Source organism: Nerophis ophidion, unplaced genomic scaffold (assembly GCF_033978795.1).
Source record: "Nerophis ophidion isolate RoL-2023_Sa unplaced genomic scaffold, RoL_Noph_v1.0 HiC_scaffold_44, whole genome shotgun sequence".
In the NCBI taxonomy this organism is placed as follows: domain Eukaryota; kingdom Metazoa; phylum Chordata; class Actinopteri; order Syngnathiformes; family Syngnathidae; genus Nerophis; species Nerophis ophidion.
In genome coordinates, this window is record NW_026906966.1 from 537,855 (window position 1) to 559,065 (window position 21,211).

The 21,211-nt window shown below is 39.2% G+C and overlaps 2 protein-coding genes across 4 annotated transcripts in view; one reads left to right on the forward strand and one right to left on the reverse strand.

Moving 5' to 3' along the window:
* The window catches only part of LOC133546818 (gastrula zinc finger protein XlCGF57.1-like), a 51,316-nt gene extending 35,427 nt beyond the window's left edge, over positions 1 to 15,889 (forward strand). The window contains exons 1-2 of one of the 3 annotated variants that reach the window (XM_061892644.1): positions 11,913 to 13,563; positions 13,677 to 15,889. In XM_061892644.1, coding sequence (XP_061748628.1) covers positions 13,247 to 13,563; positions 13,677 to 13,788 — 429 coding nt within the window. In that variant the 5' untranslated portion in view covers positions 11,913 to 13,246 and the 3' untranslated portion in view covers positions 13,789 to 15,889. Of the gene's footprint in view, positions 1 to 2,392; positions 4,130 to 11,912; positions 13,564 to 13,676 lie in introns of those variants that run through there. The other 2 variants (XM_061892643.1, XM_061892645.1) reach the window with 2 other exon arrangements.
* LOC133546819 (gastrula zinc finger protein XlCGF28.1-like) lies at positions 10,573 to 19,494 on the reverse strand. The gene is made up of 2 exons (XM_061892646.1): positions 18,999 to 19,494; positions 10,573 to 11,953 (listed from the first exon to the last, which is right to left on the reverse strand). Exons 1-2 carry the CDS (start codon positions 19,183 to 19,185, stop codon positions 10,848 to 10,850), a joined length of 1,293 nt encoding a protein of 430 aa, XP_061748630.1. The 5' UTR covers positions 19,186 to 19,494; the 3' UTR covers positions 10,573 to 10,847.
* Positions 19,495 to 21,211: the final 1,717 nt, after the last annotated feature.

Consider the following 21,211-nt stretch of genomic DNA (forward strand, 5'->3'; position numbering starts at 1 on the left):
AACATGATACATCACACTTGCATGCATACAACATGATACATCACACATACATGCATACAACATGATACATCACACATGCATGCATACAACATGATACATCACACATGCATACATACAACATGATACATCACACATACAACATGATACATCACACATGCATGCATACAACATGATACATCACACATGCATGCATACAACATGATACATCACACTTGCATGCATACAACATGATACATCACACATACATGTATACAACATGATACATCACACATGCATACATACAACATGATACATCACACATGCATGCATACAACATGATACATCACACATACAACATGATACATCACACATACATGTATACAACATGATACATCACACATGCATACATACAACATGATACATCACACATGCATGCATACAACATGATACATCACACATACAACATGATACATCACACTTGCATGCATACAACATGATACATCACACATGCATGCATACAACATGATACATCACACATGCATGCATACAACATGATACATCACACATGCATGCATACAACATGATACATCACACATACATGCATACAACATGATACGTCACACATGCATGCATACAACATGATACATCACACATGCATGCATACAACATGATACATCACACATACAACATGATACATCACACATGCATGCATACAACATGATACATCACACATGCATGCATACAACATGATACATCACACATGCATGCATACAACATGATACATCACACATGCATGCATACAACATGATACATCACACATGCATGCATACAACATGATACATCACACATGCATGCATACAACATGATACATCACACATGCATGCATACAACATGATACATCACACATGCATGCATACAACATGATACATCACACATGCATGCATACAACATGATACATCACACATGCATGCATACAACATGATACATCACACATACATGCATACAACATGATACATCACACATGCATGCATACAACATGATACATCACACATACATGCATACAACATGATACATCACACATGCATGCATACAACATGATACATCACACATGCATGTATACAACATGATACATCACACATGCATGCATACAACATGATACATCACACATGCATGCATACAACATGATACATCACACATACAACATGATACATCACACATGCATGCATACAACATGATACATCACACATGCATGTATACAACATGATACATCACACATGCATGCATACAACATGATACATCACACATGCATGCATACAACATGATACATCACACATACAACATGATACATCACACATGCATGCATACAACATGATACATCACACATGCATGCATACAACATGATACATCACACATGGATGCATACAACATGATACATCACACTTGCATGCATACAACATGATACATCACACATGCATGCATACAACATGATACATCACACATGGATGCATACAACATGATACAGTCAGGACAAAAAAAGCATGTTGGTTTGAGAACTTAAAAAAATCCCAGTTTTCCCGAGATTCAAACTCTTCAACATTCAAACTATTCTTACATTCATACTACATTCTGTCAACCTTTCAGTTCAGCTTCAGCATTGGAGCATTCAAACACAATTCTTTCAGGAATTTCTTCATCTACTTAATATTATTATAATAATTAAATGTAGCTTACCACATTGAATGTGTGGACTGCATGAATGATGTCTTCTCAGTTCTCACTGTAACGCAATTTGAGTGTCTAGAAACACACTAAATTAATTCAATATTACTATTATTAATAAGGTAAACAAGTTATCTTTTGAAGGAGTAGTCAGTAATCTGATTACTTCTTCCCAGTTTAACTGTGGTGACACTATCTAAATGAAAGTAAAACAGATGTCATCTTTTTTGGACAACATGTTTGACCTCGAACAGTACAGTAGAAAATGGATGGATGGATGTTGACTATGCTCATGCTATTTTTAGTGTGACATGTCTCTAAAGATGAATGTGAAAATGACAGTAATTATTGTCCACCAGCAGGGGGAGCTCATCACTAGTACTACTGCGTGGAGGCTGGCATGTGGTACATTATTTCCTGTGTGTGTATGACTTATTCAGAGGGAGAACAGCACACTAGTATGGATTGCAGGAATTAATTTGAGGATGTTTTTATATGAATAAGGTGGATTGGATGTTAGCCTGGGAAGACATTCCCCTGAAGGTCTTCTTCATGTGTCAGCTGGAAGTACTCTGACTGCTGTGAGGGGAAACTGATGAGATTGTGAGATCATATGTTGGTGCAGGACAATGTCTCATGTGACTGAGCAAAGCTGGACTTTTATCAAGAATGTTTGTTTTCTCCCGTCCCGTAGATGTCGAAGAACATCTTTTTCGTGAGCAGGAAGAGGAACCACAGCCCCCCCACATTAAAGAGGAAGTTGAGACGCCACAGACCCATAATGTTAAACTGACCCTTCACATTAAAGGGCAAGCGGAGGACCCACTGAACTTACACATCAAAAATAAAGAGGAGGACCCACTGAACCCTCACATTAAAGAGGAAGAGGAAGACCAAGATACGCCGCACATTAAAGAGGAAGAGGAGGACCAAGAGCCGCCGCACATTAAAGAGGAAGAGGAGGACCAAGAGCCGCCGCACATTAAAGAGGAAGAGGAGGAAGAGGGCATCAGTCAGCCTAAATGGTTGGAGGAGTTCCCAGTGACTGGTGTCCCTGTGAAGAGTGAAGATGATGAGGTGAAAGGTGAAAGTGAGGAGAGGGGAGGGGGGGAGCCTCCAAGCAGCAGCTCAACACAACACATGACAACAGAAGCTGATGGAGACCACTGTGGAGGATCACAAGCAGACAAGCTCTTAGCTCCACTATCAGATAGTGAGGACACAACGTCACACTCTCCTGACACTGATGATGAAGACTCTAAAGATGATAAGACATGTCACACTGACAACACTCACTTCACATGTTCTCACTGTCACAAAACCTTTAAATACCATTGTAGTCTGAAAGTACACATAAGATCACACACTGGAGAAAAACCTTTTTCTTGTTCACTCTGTAGTAAAGGTTTTACACAACGTCAGAATTTGAAAGTACACATGAGAACACACACTGGTGAAAAACCTTTTTCTTGTTCAACCTGTGGTAAAGGTTTTACACAACGTCAAAATTTGAAAGTACACATGAAAACACACACTGGAGAAAAACCTTTTTCCTGTTCGACCTGTGGTAAAGGTTTTACAAATAGTACAGATGTGAAAACACACATGAGAACACACACTGGTGAAAAAACTTTTCCCTGTTCAATCTGTGGTAAAGGTTTTACAAGAAGTCAACATTTGAAAGTACACATGAGAACACACACTGGTGAAAAACCTTTTTCTTGTTCAATCTGTGGTAAAGGTTTTACAGAAAGTAATAATTTGAAAAGACACATGAGAACACACACTGGAGAAAAACCTTTTTCCTGTTCGACCTGTGGTAAAGGTTTTACAAATAGTACAGATGTGAAAACACACATGAGAACACACACTAGTGAAAAACCTTTTTCTTGTTCAATCTGTGGTAAAGGTTTTACAGAAAGTCAGAATGTGAAATTACACATGAGAACACACACTGGTGAAAAAACTTTTCCCTGTTCAATCTGTGGTAAAGGTTTTACAAGAAGTCAACATTTGAAAGTACACATGAGAATACACACTGGTGAAAAAGCTTTTTCTTGTTCAACCTGTGGTAAAAGTTTTACACAAAGTCAACATTTGAAAGTACACATGAGAACACACACTGGTGAAAAATCTTTTTCCTGTTCAACCTGTGGTAAAGATTTTTACACAAAGTCAAAATATGAAAGTACACATGAGAACACACACTGGAGAAAAATCACATTCCTGTTCAATCTGCAACAGAAGCTTTTGTGACCGATCAAACCTTTTAGCACACATGAGAAGACACCCAGGAGAGAAAGTGTTGAGTTGCAGTGTGTGTGGTGAAAGATTGTCTTCTAAGTACCAGTGTAAGAAACACAAGTGTGCTGGTGAGAACAGCAGCAGCAAATGAAACTGCAGGATTTGAAATAAACTGTCCAGACTTTCATTTTGACTTTCTAACAACATCAGCACATATAACATGTGTGACATTGTTGTTTGTCCAACAATCTTTTTAATATGCTTCTACATTTATAGATTAGATAGTTGGAAATATAAAAGTATTACTTATTTGTACTTGTAATTGTTGATAATCCCATAGATTATCACCTTTATATGATATACATATGTACTGGTTCACATCTGAAACATCTTCTGGACCACTTCAGGAAGCATATTATTATTTACTTTATACATCATTTAAACAGTTGTCTTTTATACAATTTTAAAATGTGTGACTTTATGAATCATTTGTTGGGTCTCTGTAATCCATTTTATTAATCATCTTTACTACTCTCTTTTGTAATATGATGATTGTGTTGTGATTTTTTATACTTTAACTTAATATGTATGTACTTGTTCGTTTATGCAATAAAAAGTGAGAGAAAATGGCTGAGTTGTCTGTGGAAGGATGTTTTATTTTTACTAACATACATTTGTGGGTTAAAAAAAATCCCCACTATTGTGTTTTAAACATTCTTTACCTTTTTTAACATCCCCAAAACAATATCAATCAAAGTTTGGAATGTCAGGCAAAAGCCAATATTGTACATCATCTCACAGAGCTTTATTTTGCATACATTCATGAAAAAAAAACCGTTTAATTTGTTTCCCTATCACAGAACGAACAAGTGTTGTCTTCAATTGCAAAACAACATCTTAAAAAATATTTTAAATTTTTTCCTTAAATTAACTCCTTGGCGTTTGGAAGAATGGAAACTTTCAAATTATGAGTTTTATTTTTTTGTTCCGGAGAAAATACAATAAAGAAGAAATGGTAAATAATTAAAAAAAATATATATATATATATATTTACTGGAATTACAATATTTTGAACAAAAGCCTTTATAATTGCTTAAAATATTGTGTCTGTTTGCAGGTCATACTTAATGAAATCTTCAAATAACAAAATACTTTATCAGTCAATAAGTGCATCAGTGACCAAATGCCTTTTTCAAACCATTGCTGTTCAAAGATGGATTTGTTTCTCATTTTAATATAAGAACAATTCCATAGTGGAGTATTGTGTGTGATGAAGTTGTGTTTGTAATTAGTTTCCAGTACAACAACACTTGCTGGTAGGGATGGGTACTGTTCACTTCTAATTCCATGTTTTATGTGTTATATATGTCAATATATTGTGTGTTTGTATTTTGCCAACATGGTAGAATCACATGGGCTTCACGGTGGCAGAGGGGTTAGTGCGTCTGCCTCACAATACGAAGTTCCTGCAGTCCTGGGTTCAAATCCAGGCTCGGGATCTTTCTGTGTGGAGTTTGCATGTTCTCCCCGTGACTGCGTGGGTTCCCTCCGGGTACTCCGGCTTCCTCCCACTTCCAAAAACATGCACCTGGGGATAGGTTGATTGGCAACACTAAAATGGTCCCTAGTGTGTGAATGTGAGTGTGAATGTTGTCTGTCTATCTGTGTTGGCCCTGTGATGAGGTGGCGACTTGTCCAGGGTGTACCCTGCCTTCCGCCCGATTGTAGCTGAGATAGGCGCCAGCGCCCCCCGCAAAGAAAATGGATGGATGGAATTACTGTCTTTTGTAATATGATGATTGTGTTGTGATTGTTTCATATGTATGTCCCCAGACCTTTATGCAATATAAAAGTGAGAGAAAATGGCTGAATTGTTTGTGGAAGGATGGCTTTGTTTTTCAAACTTACATTCGTGGATAAAACAAAAACTCCTATTATTGTGTTTTAAACATTTTTATGGTTGTTTTTCTTTTTAACATCCCCAAAACAATATCAATATCAATCAAAGTTTGTCTTTTTAGGCAAAAGCCAATATTGTACATCATCCTACATAGATTTACTTTGCATACATTCATAAAATAAACAGTTTATTTTGTTTCCCAATCACAGAACGAACAAGTGTTGTCTTCAATTGCAATTCAATATCCTAAAAATGATTTTAAGTGGTCAATTCCGGGGTTGTTTTTTTTCCAAAATGAACCCCTTTGCCTTTGGAAGAATGGAAACTTTCAAGTTCTATTTTTTTTAATATACTATTGAAGAAATAGTAAATAATTACAAAAGATGGTATGCTGTAATTAGAATGTTTTTTACAAAAGCCTTTTATTTTTAGTAATTATTTTTATTTGCAGGTTATAGTTAATGAAATCTTCAATTCATAAAATACTTTTCTCACTCAATAAGTGCATCAGTGACCAAATGCCTTTTTCAAACCATTGCTGTACAAAGATGGATTTGTTTCTCATTTTAATATAAGAACAATTCCATAGTGGAGTATTGTGTGTGATGAAGTTGTGTTTGTAAATTAGTTTCCAGTACAACAACACTACTCTAGCCTTGACTGGAGGGCAAAGCAGGTCTAAATAGCAACCGGCTGATTGACAGTCCAGGTGTGGCCAGGTGCCAATCAGCCGCATCTGAGGGGAAACAGCTCTCAGAGAGACAAGCAGGAAACTGAACCAAAATAAGAGCGCTTACAGGAAATAAAAACAAACACAGAGGACAAAACCTAACTAAACTGTCAGTGACAAATTTGACACATTTATTAAAAAAACAAAACTTCTATCGATATTTGCAGTTGCGGCATTTTGTTAATATGAAGGTGAAAAATGTAACAAAGACCAGCATATGTTTAATTGAACTGTTTACAAAAGTTTACAATTCAGAAACTATTGATAGAAGTGTTTCATGCTTGTATAAGAAATCATTTTCAACTTTATATATTAAAACAAAATGGGAGAAGGAAGGAGGGATAACTACATCTGAGGAAGAATGGACAATAAAAAGGAGATATCAATGGACTTGTAGCAGCTCACCCAAGTGGAGAGTTTGGCTGGGAAAGTTTTATTCCACCTTCTCAGAAGTCTCAGTATGATAACAACTCCCCTGCCTGTTGGACAAATTGTGGGAATCTAAAGGCAAACCACTAGCATGTTTTCTGGGACTGCTCTGCCATAAAGGACTATTGGAAAGAGATACACCAAGCTCTACAGGATATTTTCAAATCACCCCTTGAAAGTAACATTCTGTTTTTCACACATCGCACCTCAGGATTGGCTGAAAAAAGAGAAATACTTCATGAATATCCTACTAGTGGTTTGTAAAAAGAGCATTACCAGGAAATGGATATTACAGGAGAGCCCGACTTTGAAGAAATGGATGGAAATCACAATGGACATTTATAAAACACAGAAGATAACAGCTTTATCAAAATGATAAACTAGAGAAATGTACTTCATACTGGGAATACTGGCTCCATTATGTCACGCCACATAAGCCTGATTTTATTTTTTCCAATTCGTGATTAAACAGTTTTTTTTTTTTTAAAGATGACTCCCTATATGTACATAGTTTTTTTCTATTTATTTATTTACTAACTGTTCATATTCTTTCATTTTTTTTTAAATTATCGTTATTATTGTTAATATTACTTTGGTTAGATTTTTTTTTTTTTTGCTGATTTTCTGTGAGTGTTTTGCTGGATTTCAGCAGTTGGTTTTGTTTTCTTCATAGAAAAGTTGCTCTGGGTTTTTGTTCTTTTATCAATAAATATCCCTTTTTTCACTGCACGGTGCCACCTCGTTCTTCTGCATCTTAAAAATAACGAAATGATTGTAACTAGCATTCCCAATTTCCAGTTTTTGGTGAACTCTTGTGAAAAATCCACTCTCATGTTACTCTTTATAGTTAATTCATTTTTAAATTAATAAAATACTAACTGAGTCCTGCTGCTAGTTCACTTTTTGTGGTGTCATTTTGCTACCTGTTTAGGAAATGATATCTTCTTAAATATATAAATAATCTTCCATATTGGCAGCTATAGTGATTCATTTATTCAGCAGAGCAATACTGTTAGGAGCTGAATTAGATGGAACCCAAGGATGCAGAGACATATTGTTTGTAGACAAAATGTATTCTTTTATTCTGGGCGCAAGGAGGATGTAGCCACAAAAACATAAAGCGATGGTGGAGCACAAAAACACACCATAAAAACTACTAAGATAAATACCAAAACTAAACCAAAAGCGCTAGTAAAGACTGGGAATAATACTGAGAGATAAGATAAAAAATAAAAGAGCAAAGTACAAAAATAAATCTCTAGACGAAGCTAGGAAACATACTTCAAGAATGAAGTAAAACAGAAACACAAAATTATAAACTGCAAGCGTTAGTCGGAGCTGGATAAACAGGCAAACCTGCAAGATGCACGAGCAAAAACAGGAGGGTTTAGCAAGTGAGACGAGAAGGACAGTCATGCGTGAGGAACAGCAGTAACCACAAAGTACCGGCGCTAACGGGCCGTAAGCAGCCAGTTAATAAAGGCACGCTAATCAACCTCAGGTGTGTTGGATTGACCAGCGTCAGCTGCACTCCAGACTGTGGATGAGAGAGAGAGTCAGTCTGATGTGCAAACAACATCATGAAACTTCAGTATACCACAAATACAACTTGCTTCCGACAAAAAAGTATACACAATTGCTGTCTTCCTCGCTGATAAAACATGATAGCAACATGTATCTGCTAGCTCAGGATCGCCCCCACTTCTCAGTGTGGTGAGTTGGAGTATCAATCAATCAATCAATGTTTACTTATATAGCCCTAAATCACTAGTGTCTCAAAGGGCTGCACAAACCACCACGACATCCTCGGTAGGCCCACATAAGGGCAAGGAAAACTCACACCCAGTGGGACGTCGGTGACAATGATGACTATGAGAACCTTGGAGAGGAGGAAAGCAATGGATGTCGAGCGGGTCTAACATGATACTGTGAAAGTTCAATCCATAATGGATCCAACACAGTCGCGAGAGTCCAGTCCAAAGCGGATCCAACACAGCAATACAGTGCTGAAATCTGTATTTTCAAGGCCTACTGAAAGCCACTACTAGCGACCACACAGTCTGATAGTTTATATATCAATGATGGAATATTAACATGCAACACATGCCAATATGGCCGCTTTAGTTTACTAAATTGCATTTTTAAATTTCCCGGGAGTTTCTTCTTGAAAACGTCGCGTAATGATGACGTGTACGCAAGACGTCACACACTGTTAGGAAATATGAGCGCTGCACACACACACAGCTAAAAGTCGTCTGCTTTAACGGCATAATTACACAGTATTTTGGACATCTGTGTTGCTGAATCTTTTGCAATTTGTTCACTTAATATTGGAGAAGTCACAGTAGAAAGATGGAGTTGGGAAGCTTTAGCCTTTAGCCACACAAACACACGGTGATTCCTTGTTTGAAATTCCCGGAGGTGAAGCTTTCCCATGGATCAGAGCGGTCAAGCGAACATGGATCCTGACCAAATGTCAACCAGCAGTTTTGGGTGAGAAAATTGTGGTAAAAAGTTGCCACTTACCGGAGATCAGTTGAGCTTGTGCCATCCATACAGCTGCCGTCGACTTCCTTCAAACACTAGCCTCAAGACACCCGTGGACACACACCTCCGACTATCAGGTAATATCAAACTCACTAAAACACTAGCAACACAATAGAAAGATAAGGGATTTCCCAGGTTTATCCTGATAAATGTGTCTAAAAACATCAGAATCCGTCCCAAGTCAATCGCCTTTTTTTTCAAACTTGATTTATTTATTTTTTTTCTAATCCGTCGCTATTAATATCCTCAAACACAAATCTTTCATCCTCGCTCAAATTAATGGGGACATTGTCGTTTTCTCGGTCCAAATAGCTCTTTTTATTGGAGGCTCCGATTAAAAACAATGTGAGGATGTGAGGAGCCATCACACGGGTGACGTCATTGTCTGCGACTTCCGGTAAAGGCAAGGCTTTTCTATTAGCGACCAAAAGTTGCGAACTTTATTGTGGATGTTCTCTACTAAATCCTTTCAGCAAAAATATGGCAATATTGCGAAATGATGAAGTATGACACATAGAATGGACCTGCTATCCCCGTTTGAATGAGAACATCTCATTTCAGTAGGCCTTTAGGTCTTATAATCAAGGAATAATGAGGTCACACTGATATTAGAACATTAATGCTTAGGTTTCATCCAGTAGTGGACCGGTTATGTCTGATGATGATGATGATGATGATGATGATGAAGATGTATCTGTGCAAGTGAACAAATGGATCCACAAGGGACAACAACCCTTTCCACAGACTACACACACATCATAAACATCGATCTTCAAAACCTTCAACAATATATTTGAAGAAGACTTTAGAGTTGAAAGTGAAGATGTGAGGTGAAATAAGTACAAATGCAGCAATAAAAACAAGCAACTCCACTCACGATGGCTCTAAAGTTCAGTGATGTGTTGCTAACTTCAGCCTTTTTCTTCTTTGTTGGTGTTTTGCAGGAGTTAACATCCATGATGTAATAATGCTGCTCAGTCCACGTTTTGTTAACAATTTTATTCATTCATTCTTTTAATTGGATAATAACATCAATAAAAATGCAATGGAAGAAAATGTGTGAACAAAAAACAACTGTAAATAATAAGAAGCTCTCTCTTTAACAATGAGAAAATAAAATAAAATAGTAGCTACATACATGATATTCAATAAATGCACACAACTTAAAAAGTAATTCCAGAACAACATAGAATAACAGTAGAAGATGAGAAGCACTACTACATACAACATCAAATATTCATTCATATTAAACATGCTGTGTTTTAAAGTACATTTAGCACAATCACTGCTTAAGTGGTTTTAAATCCCTGCAGCTTCCATGACTGTTACACACTTGTGTTTACTGACCTGATACTTATGCCAGAACATCTTATCACACACAGTGCAACTAAATGGTTTCTCTCCAGTGTGTGTTCTCATGTGTCTGGTCATGACAAGATTTGTGGAGAAACTCTTCTTACAAACAGAGCAAGTAAATGGTTTCTCTCCAGTATGTGTTCTCATGTGCGTGGACATGTTAAGCTTTCTGGAAAACCTCTTCTTACAAAGAGAGCAAGTAAAAGGTTTCTCTCCAGTGTGTGTTCTCATGTGTCTTTTCATTTGCTCATTTATGGAGAATCTTTTGGGACACACTGAGCATGGAAAAGGTTTCTCTCCAGTGTGTCTTCTCATGTGTGTGGTCATGTGTTGCTTTCTGGAGAAACTCTTCTTACAAACAGAGCAAGGAAAAGGTTTCTCTCCAGTGTGTGTTCTCATGTGTGTGGTCATGGCAGACTTAATGGAGAAACTCTTCTTACAAACAGAGCAAGTAAAATGTTTCTCTCCAGTGTGTGTTCTCATGTGTGTGGTCATGTTACGCTTTGTGGAGAAACTTTTTTTACAAACAGAGCAAGTAAAAGGTTTCTCTCCAGTATGTATCCTCATGTGTATTGTAATATAACTCTTGTGTCTAAATGATTTCCCACATTGAGAGCAGTCAAAGTGTTTGTTGTTAGTGTGATGTCTCGTATCACCTTTGGAGTCATTTTTACTCTCCAAAGGTTTTTGGATGTGATCACTGTGATCAGAAGAGTGTGACATCATGTGGTCCATGTCTGACAGAGGAGCAAAGATGCTGTCTGGTTCTGACTTTATATCTTCACAATGCTCTCCATCAGCTTCTGTGATGTGTTGACTTACAAGCTCCGCCCCTCTGTTCTCCTCACTTTGACTGTGATGAAGCTGTAAGGACTGAGCTTCATCTTCATCATTATCCTCCACCAACCTTTGAAGCTGCTTCCACAGTTCCTCCTCTTCCTCTTTAATGTGGGAGGGGGCCTGTAGCTCCTTCTGTCCCACACTGGAGCTCCACTCCTGCTGCTTGGAGGGAATCTCTTCATGACTCTCTGCTGACACCTGCTGGACGTCTGCAGAACATAAAACACAAATGAGGTGTTACTGTATAGAAGTTTGCAGTATTCAAACTATTCAGATGTGAGCTAGGCCAAACAGACAGTGATGGGCAAACGACCTGGAAAATGTATTAAGCTAAGCTACAAGTTACTCTCCATTAAATGTAGCTAAGCTATCCTCAGAGAATTGTAGCAAGCTACACTACACGCTACACTGCAAAAGTAGCTTGCCACATCAAAGCTACATTTAACAGCATTTCTATCTATTGGCCCACATGTATAATATCAGTGTTAATGTAACTGAGAGTGTACACATGGACCCAGTGAGAGAACTACATGTCTTCAACTCATCACTGAGCTTGTTCCACCACTTAACTCCTAAAACTGTGATACATTTGCATTTTATATTCCTTCTTACTTTACCTATTTCAAAAATCAATATTCCCCATAAATGATAGTTTTCTCCTCTTAATTGAAATAACCTAATAATACAAGCTGGAAGACTTTTGCTGTAAACATTTCCACAAACTTCAACACAATATGTTAAATATGGAAAAATAAAAGAATAATATAACTGTTGAGAGGGGCGTGGCCTACGCGTTCCCTGCGGGCGGGGCGTGTGCAGGGGCCGACCAGGAAGCAGCATACAGGTGAGCAGATACCTCAGCTGGAGCGAGTGATCCAATCACCTGTTCCCTTCATCAGCAGCGTTGGAAATCTTGAGGGGAAAGATGATGAGAGTGACGGAGAGAGAAAGACACACACGGCGAGATACAGTGAACAAACTGGAGAGCATTGGACTGATGCAGTTGCATGTACTGCCATCAATAAAAGTGTAAATCACTGAGACCGAGTGTGGTGATTCCAGCCAAACAACGGGGGATCTGGGACAGAGACCTTCCACAGTGGCGCGCAACTAAGGAAGAATCCAGGAAAGATGTCGGCACCAACCCCCCTGGAAGCGCTTGGACAAGTGCTGGCGCAAGTATCAGCAGCAAGTCAGCAACAATCGCGACTGTTAAAACGCTAATGGACAAGGCGGAAGCGGGAGGGATGTCAGCCATGAAACGCATGGTAGAGGGGGAGGATCCTCAAACATTCCTGGACATGTTCGAGGCGACAGCGACGTCAAACAGGTGGCCGGAAGAAGAGTGGAGAGCAAAACTGCTGCCGCTCCTGGTGGGGGAGGCGCAGCGGGTGGTGTTGCGTCTCCCGGCATCTGCCCGCCTGCAATACACCAACCTCCGTTAAGCCATCCTGGACCGGATCGGCAGCAGCCCCGGGGATCACAGACGCAGATTTAGAGCGATGACACTGGAGCCAGAAGACCGAGCGTTCGTGTTCGCCTACCGGCTGAGGGACGCAGCGACCCGGTGGCTCCGGCCCAATGGACAGGATCCAGGTGTGCTGGAAAGCATCGTTTTGGAGCGGTTCCTGGACGCCATCCCAGCTAGGACATCAGCGTGGGTGAGATACCACAGCCCCCCGAGCGTAAAAGCAGCGGTGAGGTTGGCGGAGGAACACCTAGCAGTGCAGAGGGAGGCAACCCCGAGGACGGCCGCAGGATCCACCCCCCGCGATGGGGGGGTGTGGAGAGGGCCAGATCACCCGGGCATAAAGACCAGGTTTTCCCGGTGGCCACACAAACACTTACACACACACGCACGCACGCATACACACACACACCACAAACGTTGGGACACGGGTTAACAATAAATCTGATGTGTGCATGTTGCAGGTTCCCAGTGCTGCGGCGAGAGGGCTTCCCTCGCAGAGGGCACCTCAACTTCCAGGGCTGGTGTGCTGGGGGTGCAGACAACCCGGTCACGTGCGCAGGGATTGCTCCATGATGGAGGTGGGGCAGGCAATGCGGGTTGTCGAGCCGCCCGCACCCGCCCCCGATCCAGGAGAGACATACTACGTCCCGGTAAGAGTACAAGGGGGTACATATCGGGCGATTGTGGACTCGGGCTGTAAGCCGTCCCTGATCCACCAAAACCTGGTTCGACCCGATGGCTGAACATTTGGGGTATGACAAGACACTTAATTGGGTCATGGTCCAATTTTATTGGCCAGGCCTCCGGGGGGATGTGCGCTGGTGGTGCGCAGCCTGGCCGGACTGCCAGCTGGTGAATCCAGCGGCCACCCCACGGGCATTGTTGCGCCCATTATCGCTCATAGAGGTTCCATTCGAGAGAATTGGCATGGACCTCATCGGACCATTTCACCCGAGTACATCGCTTTGTTTTACCTCAACGCGGTATCCCGAAGCAAAGCCTTTGCGCCCTATCTCCGCCAAAAGTGTAGCGCAAGCACTGTTTCAGGTCATCTCCCAAGATGGAATCCCAAAAGAGATTCTGACTGATCGGGGCACGTCCTTTATGTCACGCACCATAAAAGAACTGTACGGATTATTGGGGGTAAAAGCGATCCGCACCAGCGTGTACCTGCCACAAACGGATGGACTGGTGGAGAGATTGAATAAAACGCTGAAAACAATGAGCCGTAAGTTTATGCACAAGAACAAACAGATTTGGGTTGAATGGTTGGATCCCCTTATGTTTGCGATGCAGGAGGTACCCCAGGCCTCACTTGGTTTTGCACCGTGTGAGTTATTGTACGGCCGGAGGCCTCGCGGGGTCTTGGACATCATTAAAGAAAGCTGGGAGGAGGGTCCAAGCTCCAGCAAAAATTAGTTACAGTACGTCCTTGACATGCGAGCAAAACTCCACCAGGTGGGGCACTTGTCACGCGGGAATTTACTCCGTGCCCAAGAGCGTCAGCGGCGCACATATAACCGGGGAACCCAACTGCATAAATTTACACCGGGAGAGAAAGTGCTTGTATTGCTTCCAACTTCAAGCTCTAAATTACTTGCAAAGTAAGCAATTTGTCGAAAAGCTTTAGAACAACATTTCTCAACGAGCTATGGCAAGGAATTTAGGGATTTTACCATCTACGGTCCGTAAAATCATCAAAAGGTTCAGAGAATCTGGAGAAATCACTGCACGTAAGCGATGATATTACGGACCTTTGATCCCTCAGGTGGTACTGCATCAAAAACCCACATCAGTGTGTAAAGGATATCACCACATGGGCTCAGGAACACGTCAGTAAACCACTGTCAGTAGCTACAGTTGGTCACTACATCTATAAGTGCAAGTTAAAACTCTACTATGCTACGCAAAACCCATTTATCAACAATACCCAGAAACACCGCCGGCTAAGCTGGGCCCGAGATCATCTAAGATGGACTGATGCAAAGTGCAAAAGTGTTCTGTGGTCTGACGAGTCCACATTTCAAATTATATTTGGAAACTGTGGATGTGGTGTCCTCCGGAACAAAGAGGAAAATAACCATCCGATTCTTATAGGTGCAAAGTTGGAAAGCCAGCATGTGTGATGGTATGGGGGTGTATTAGTGCCCAAGGCATGGGTAACTTACACATGTGTGATGGTATGGGGGTGTATTAGTGCCCAAGGCATGGGTAACTTACACATCTGTGAAGGCACCATTAATGCTGAATGGTCCATACAGGTTTTGGAGCAACATATGTTGTCATCCAAGCAACGTTATCATGGACGCCCCTGCTTATTTCAGCAAGACAATGCCAAGCCACGTGTTATAACAGCGTTGCTTCGTAGTAAAACAGTGCAGGTACTTTCCTGGCCCGCCTGCAGTCCAGACCTGTCTCCCATGGAAAATGTGTGGCGCATTATGAAGTGTAAAATACGACAGAGGAGATCCTGGACTGTTGAAGGACTGAAGAACGGGGAAATAATTCTACTTTCAAAGTTTCAACAATTAGTTTCCCAAACGTTTGTTGAGTGTTGTTAAAAGAAAAGGTGATGTAACACAGTGGTGAACATGCCCTTTCCCAACTACTTTGGCACGTGTTGCAGCCATGAAATTCTAAGTTAATTATTATTTGCAAAAAAAAAAATGAAGTTTGTGAGTGTGAACATCAAACATCTTGTCTTTGTAGTGCATTCAATTGAATATTGGTTTAAAATTATTTGCAAATCATTGTATTCTGTTTATATTTACATCTAACACAATTCCCCAACTCATATGGAAACGGAGTGTGTACACTGTAACAACACCATGATGTCATAACTCTTCAATGTTGACTTACACGCCAACACGCACACACACACACACACACACACACACACACACGCACGCACGCACGCACACAGACACACACACACACACACACACACACAGAACATCAAAGGATAGATGTTACCATTTGTGGTTTCACAGAACATTTTGGCATCTATATTACTTACACGAGTGTTTTTCAACCACTGTGCCGTGAGATACAGTCTGCTGTGCCGTGGGAGATTATCTAATTTCACGTATTTGGGTTAAAAATATTTTTTGCAAAGCAGTAATTATAGTCTGCAAATGATGTGTTGTTGTTGAGTGTCTGCTATCTAGAGCTCGGCAGAGTAACCGTGTAATACTCTTCCATATCAGTAGGTGGCAGCTGGTTGCTAATTGCTTTGTAGATGTCGGGAACCGCGAGAAGGCAGCTTGCAGGTCAAAAGGTACCTAATGCTTAAACCCAGAATAAACCAAAGGTGAGTGCCCCTAAGAAAAGGCATTGAAGCTAGGGGATGGCTATTCAGAACAAAGCTAAAACTGAACTGGCTACAAAACAAACAAAAACAGAATGCTGGACAACAGCAAAGACTTACTGTGGAACAAAGACGGCGCCCACAATGTACATCCCAACATGACATGACAATCAACAATGTCCCCACAAAGAAAGAAAAAAAAAATATTCTTGATTGCTAAAACAAAGTAGATGCGGGAAATATCGCTCAAAGGAAGACATGAAACTGCTACAGGAAAATACCAAAAAAAGAGAAAAAGACACCAAAATAGGAGCCAAAGACAAGAACTAAAACACTACACACAGGAAAACAGCAAAAAAAACTCAGAATAAGTCACGGCACGGTGTGACAGGTACACCTACTTTGAGACAAGAACTATATTGATGCATGCTTGGTTATGCTTTAAAGTCATATCCAACAATTGTGACGACTTTTTACTGTCAACTGAGGTTTATTTTTTAATGATTTCTGCTGGTGGTGTGCCTCCTGATATTTTCAACACAAAAATTGTGCCTTGGCTCAAAAAAGGTTGAAAAACACTGACTTACACTATCTTATTATATTGAATCTATATTCAATGATAGCTAGCGTTAGATCAGGGGTCTGCAACCCGCGGCTCTGGAGCCACATGAGGTTCTTTCATGCCTCCCTGGCTCCCTTTGGCTTTGAAACCGAATGTCAACAAATAATGGTTACTTGATCTATTCTATTTCATTTGATTTAGTTAGTTCATTTAAATTTTACAGTTGTAATTTTGGAGAGTTTCTGGGATCTTGTCATAGGAAAATAAAACCCATGTGAATATATTGTGGATGTAAATGTATGTCACAGCCCTTATGCGACATCTCTTGCTGCCATGCAATTGTATTGTTTTTAGCGGTCAACCCCTAGCAATGACAGATCAACAAAGATAGATATTTTATTTACTTACATTTTTATAAATTTGCTGTTTTTATTGATGACCAAGTAGTTGTTTTTAGTCAAATGAATATTCCACAGTTTTATGCCTTCAGAACATTGGAATGAGTTGATTTTTTAATTTCAATTCATTATTAAGGAAAGGAAGAGTGTATTTTGTTTCTAATATTCAAAATAATTTGATGATTTGCTTTGTTATACCCAGAGATAAATCAAATAAGTGTTTGATTTCATAAATCCTATAACACACGTGTAACACAACTATAAGTGGTGTTATCATCGTTTTAGGTATCTAACAGAGTTTGTGGCTCTAGGTGGGTTTTATTTGGGGGGAAACGGGCTAAAATGTCTCTTTGTATGCTGAAGGTTGCCGACCCCTGCGTTAGGTCAACACACAAAGCTAATGTGCGTGCACATGTTACGTATGTGTGTAGTTACATCATTTTGTGCTAAAAGCCATATTCTGCTTTCATGAATAAATGTTTGCCTTTTAGACCTTGTGTTAACATTATCTGATTTTTTACCTAATTTAAACAAATCACCGTTCCTGGGGACTGACTCCATTGAAAACCTATCAGCGTCACTGCTCATTCTGGCATGTGTATGCGTGGCATTATGATCAGTAATGGACATGCATGTGCTGTCAGTCATGTTATGTTACTGATACATGCTAGTGGACTATACTTTTATAGTATTACTTGGCTATAAAAAGCTAAATGCGGTCTTACTTGTATGAGTGCACATGTGTGTTACTGTATATTGTTGTTTGAGTGCTGATATTATAATTAATATTTAGAACACTTCATATTACTTCAATTTTTTTTCTGAGTTACTTACTAAATGTTTTCATTTAATAGCACCAGTGCCCGAGTGAAAAAGCAAAGCGTACATCCCTAGTTATCACTGAAAGTATATTCTATCATGATAACAACAACATGACTGCAAAGTGTTAGTTGCTTCTCTCGAACTGTTTCTGTGTACGTGCACACGCTCCCAGTGTGTGTACGAGACAGCAGTAAGTGACTAGCATGCACTAATTCCCAACCATTTTTATTCTATATAATTATCAATCCATCCATTTTCTACCGCTTCTCCCTTTCGGGGTCGCCGGAGCCTTTCTCAGTTAGTCATTGTGAAAGATAATGGACATTTAAAAATATGTATACATTCTGTTAAACCACGAATAGTAACATAAGCAAGTCAGTGATAATCTAGTTATATTTTTTTGTAGAAAAAAAAAAAGAAAGTAATTTTAAGCAAGTTGCGAACGGACACTTTAGTGCTTGCTGTCATTATGATTTGCTGACTACCTCTGTAACAAAACCTAGGAATGTTTTCTGTTGATTACCCATGATCTTCTTTAGTTACAATACTCTGTTCCATGAATCTTCTTTCATTTGCATGCCGGAGTGTTTACTTTCACTTGACAAGGCTACTCCACTCACATAATAAATGTCATTGTCTTGTTAACAATCAAATATAAAGTTAGTAAAGATGTGAGAGTAAGAAGTCAACAAACCTGTTCTGTGTGACACAACTTGAGGTTTCTTGAAAACAGCGTCCAGTAGTTGATAGTTTTCCTCTTTTGTTCTAGAAAGTTCCGCCTCGTATTCTGCTATCGTTCTTTCTAACACTATAAATATTTCTTCAACGGCAGCAGTTAGTCGCTGATCCACCAACGCTCTCAACATTTGTAATGTAGACATTTTCACACAATCACAACACTTTACTCTCACACTTGATCTCTACTTAGCGATGTGTTGATAACTTCTGTGTCTTCTGTTAGCAGCTAACAAGCTAAGCTAACTAGCGAGCTAAGCTAACTAACAAGCAAAGATAGCACGAGAAGCAGCACAGTGCTTCTAGCGCATCCAGACCACTTTATCCTTAACTAAAGAATAAAATATGTGTTTTATACGACGTAAATATTTCAAACTGGAGAACAAATAATAAGACTGACTTATTAGCGTCCTGCTCGCGGCTTTCTGCGTCGATGTGCTAGCGTTGTGTCGGTCGCGAACGATTCGTTCGATTGAACGAAGCATACATCTTCTTCTTCTTTTGTTTTTTTTTTATGGCGGTTGGCAAGCAACCTTCTGGTGTGCATTAGCGCCACCTACTGTAATGGAGTGTGGACCGAGGTGGATCCCTACTCTATATTCTTTTATTCAACCCAGTGTTTTTTAAATATGTTTATATTGCTTTATATCCTATGTGTTCTGAATTCAATCCTAATATACTTCCCACTTCTAACCTAATATTTTCTTTTGCTAACTTATTTTCCAGTATTTCTCTTTCTCTATTGTATTTCATACATTGTATTAAAACATGGTCAACATTCTCTATTTGATGGCAAAAATCACACAGCCCTGTATTATGTTTGCCTATCAATTTTAGTGAACTATTTAGATATGTATGTCCTAATCTCATTCTAGTAATAATGTCTTCTTCTTTCCTATTTCTATTCCTCCTCTCATTACACCTACTCTCCTCTGGACTTTGTAAAACTCTCTACCTTTTGTTTCCTTATTCCAATTATCCTGCCACTTTTTATTGTGTTCTATCTTAATGATGCTCTTCACTTCTTCTTTACTGTGCTTTATCTCCATGTTTACTTCTGTTTTAGTGCTTGCTTGTTTTGCGTATCTATCAGCTAACTCATTCCCCACAACTCCTACATGAGCAGGAACCCAGAGAAATTTTACCACCAGAGGTGGGTAGAGTAGCCAGAAATTGTACTCAAGTAAGAGTACTGTTACTTTAGAGATTTATTACTCAAGTAAAAGTAAGGAGTAGTCACCCAAATATTTACTTGAGTAAAAGTAAAAAGTATGTTGTGAAAAAAACTACTCAAGTACTGAGTAACTGATGAGTAACCTGTTTGTTTAATGATTACGGCAACAAATAATGCACAAAAACATAAAAATAGCAATGAGCAAATTCAGAGCCAGGAATATCTCTTAAGCAACTAAAACAATATTATATATTAAATAATAGTACATTAAAATAAAATTAAAAAATGGCACATCGAGCCACAATAACTTAACAGCACCATAGCTTCAGTAGGCATTCATTGATTGATTGATTGAAACTTGTATTAGTAGATTGCACAGTACAGTACATATTCCATACAATTGACCACTAAATGGTAACACCCCAATAAGTTTTTCATCCTCAATCAATTATTTAATAAATGACCAAGTCGAGGTGATATACCTCATATATACATATACATACACACACATATCATTTATACACACACATATCATACATACACACACAAACCATTTATACACACACATATCATACATACACACACAAACCATTTATACACACACATATCATATATATATATGTATATATATATATATATATATATATATATATACATACATTTATATATACAGTATATAATCTATATTTATTCATTTTGCCGTTTTTGTTCACATGTTGAAGGTGTTTTAATGAATATACATGCATGTTTAACATATAGATTCCTATCTTTCATGAAAAACAAGAATATAAGTTGGTGTATTACCTGATTCTGATGACTTGCATTGATTGGAATCAGATGTCCAAGTTTTCAAATGGAGGAGAAAAAAAGTTCCTCTTTTCTGTCTAATACCACATGAAAGTCGTTGGTTTTTGGCATCTTATTTGTCCAGCTTCCATATTTGTTTTTATACACTTGACAAGAAATACATTGGCGGCAAACTCCGTGGCTTGCTGGCT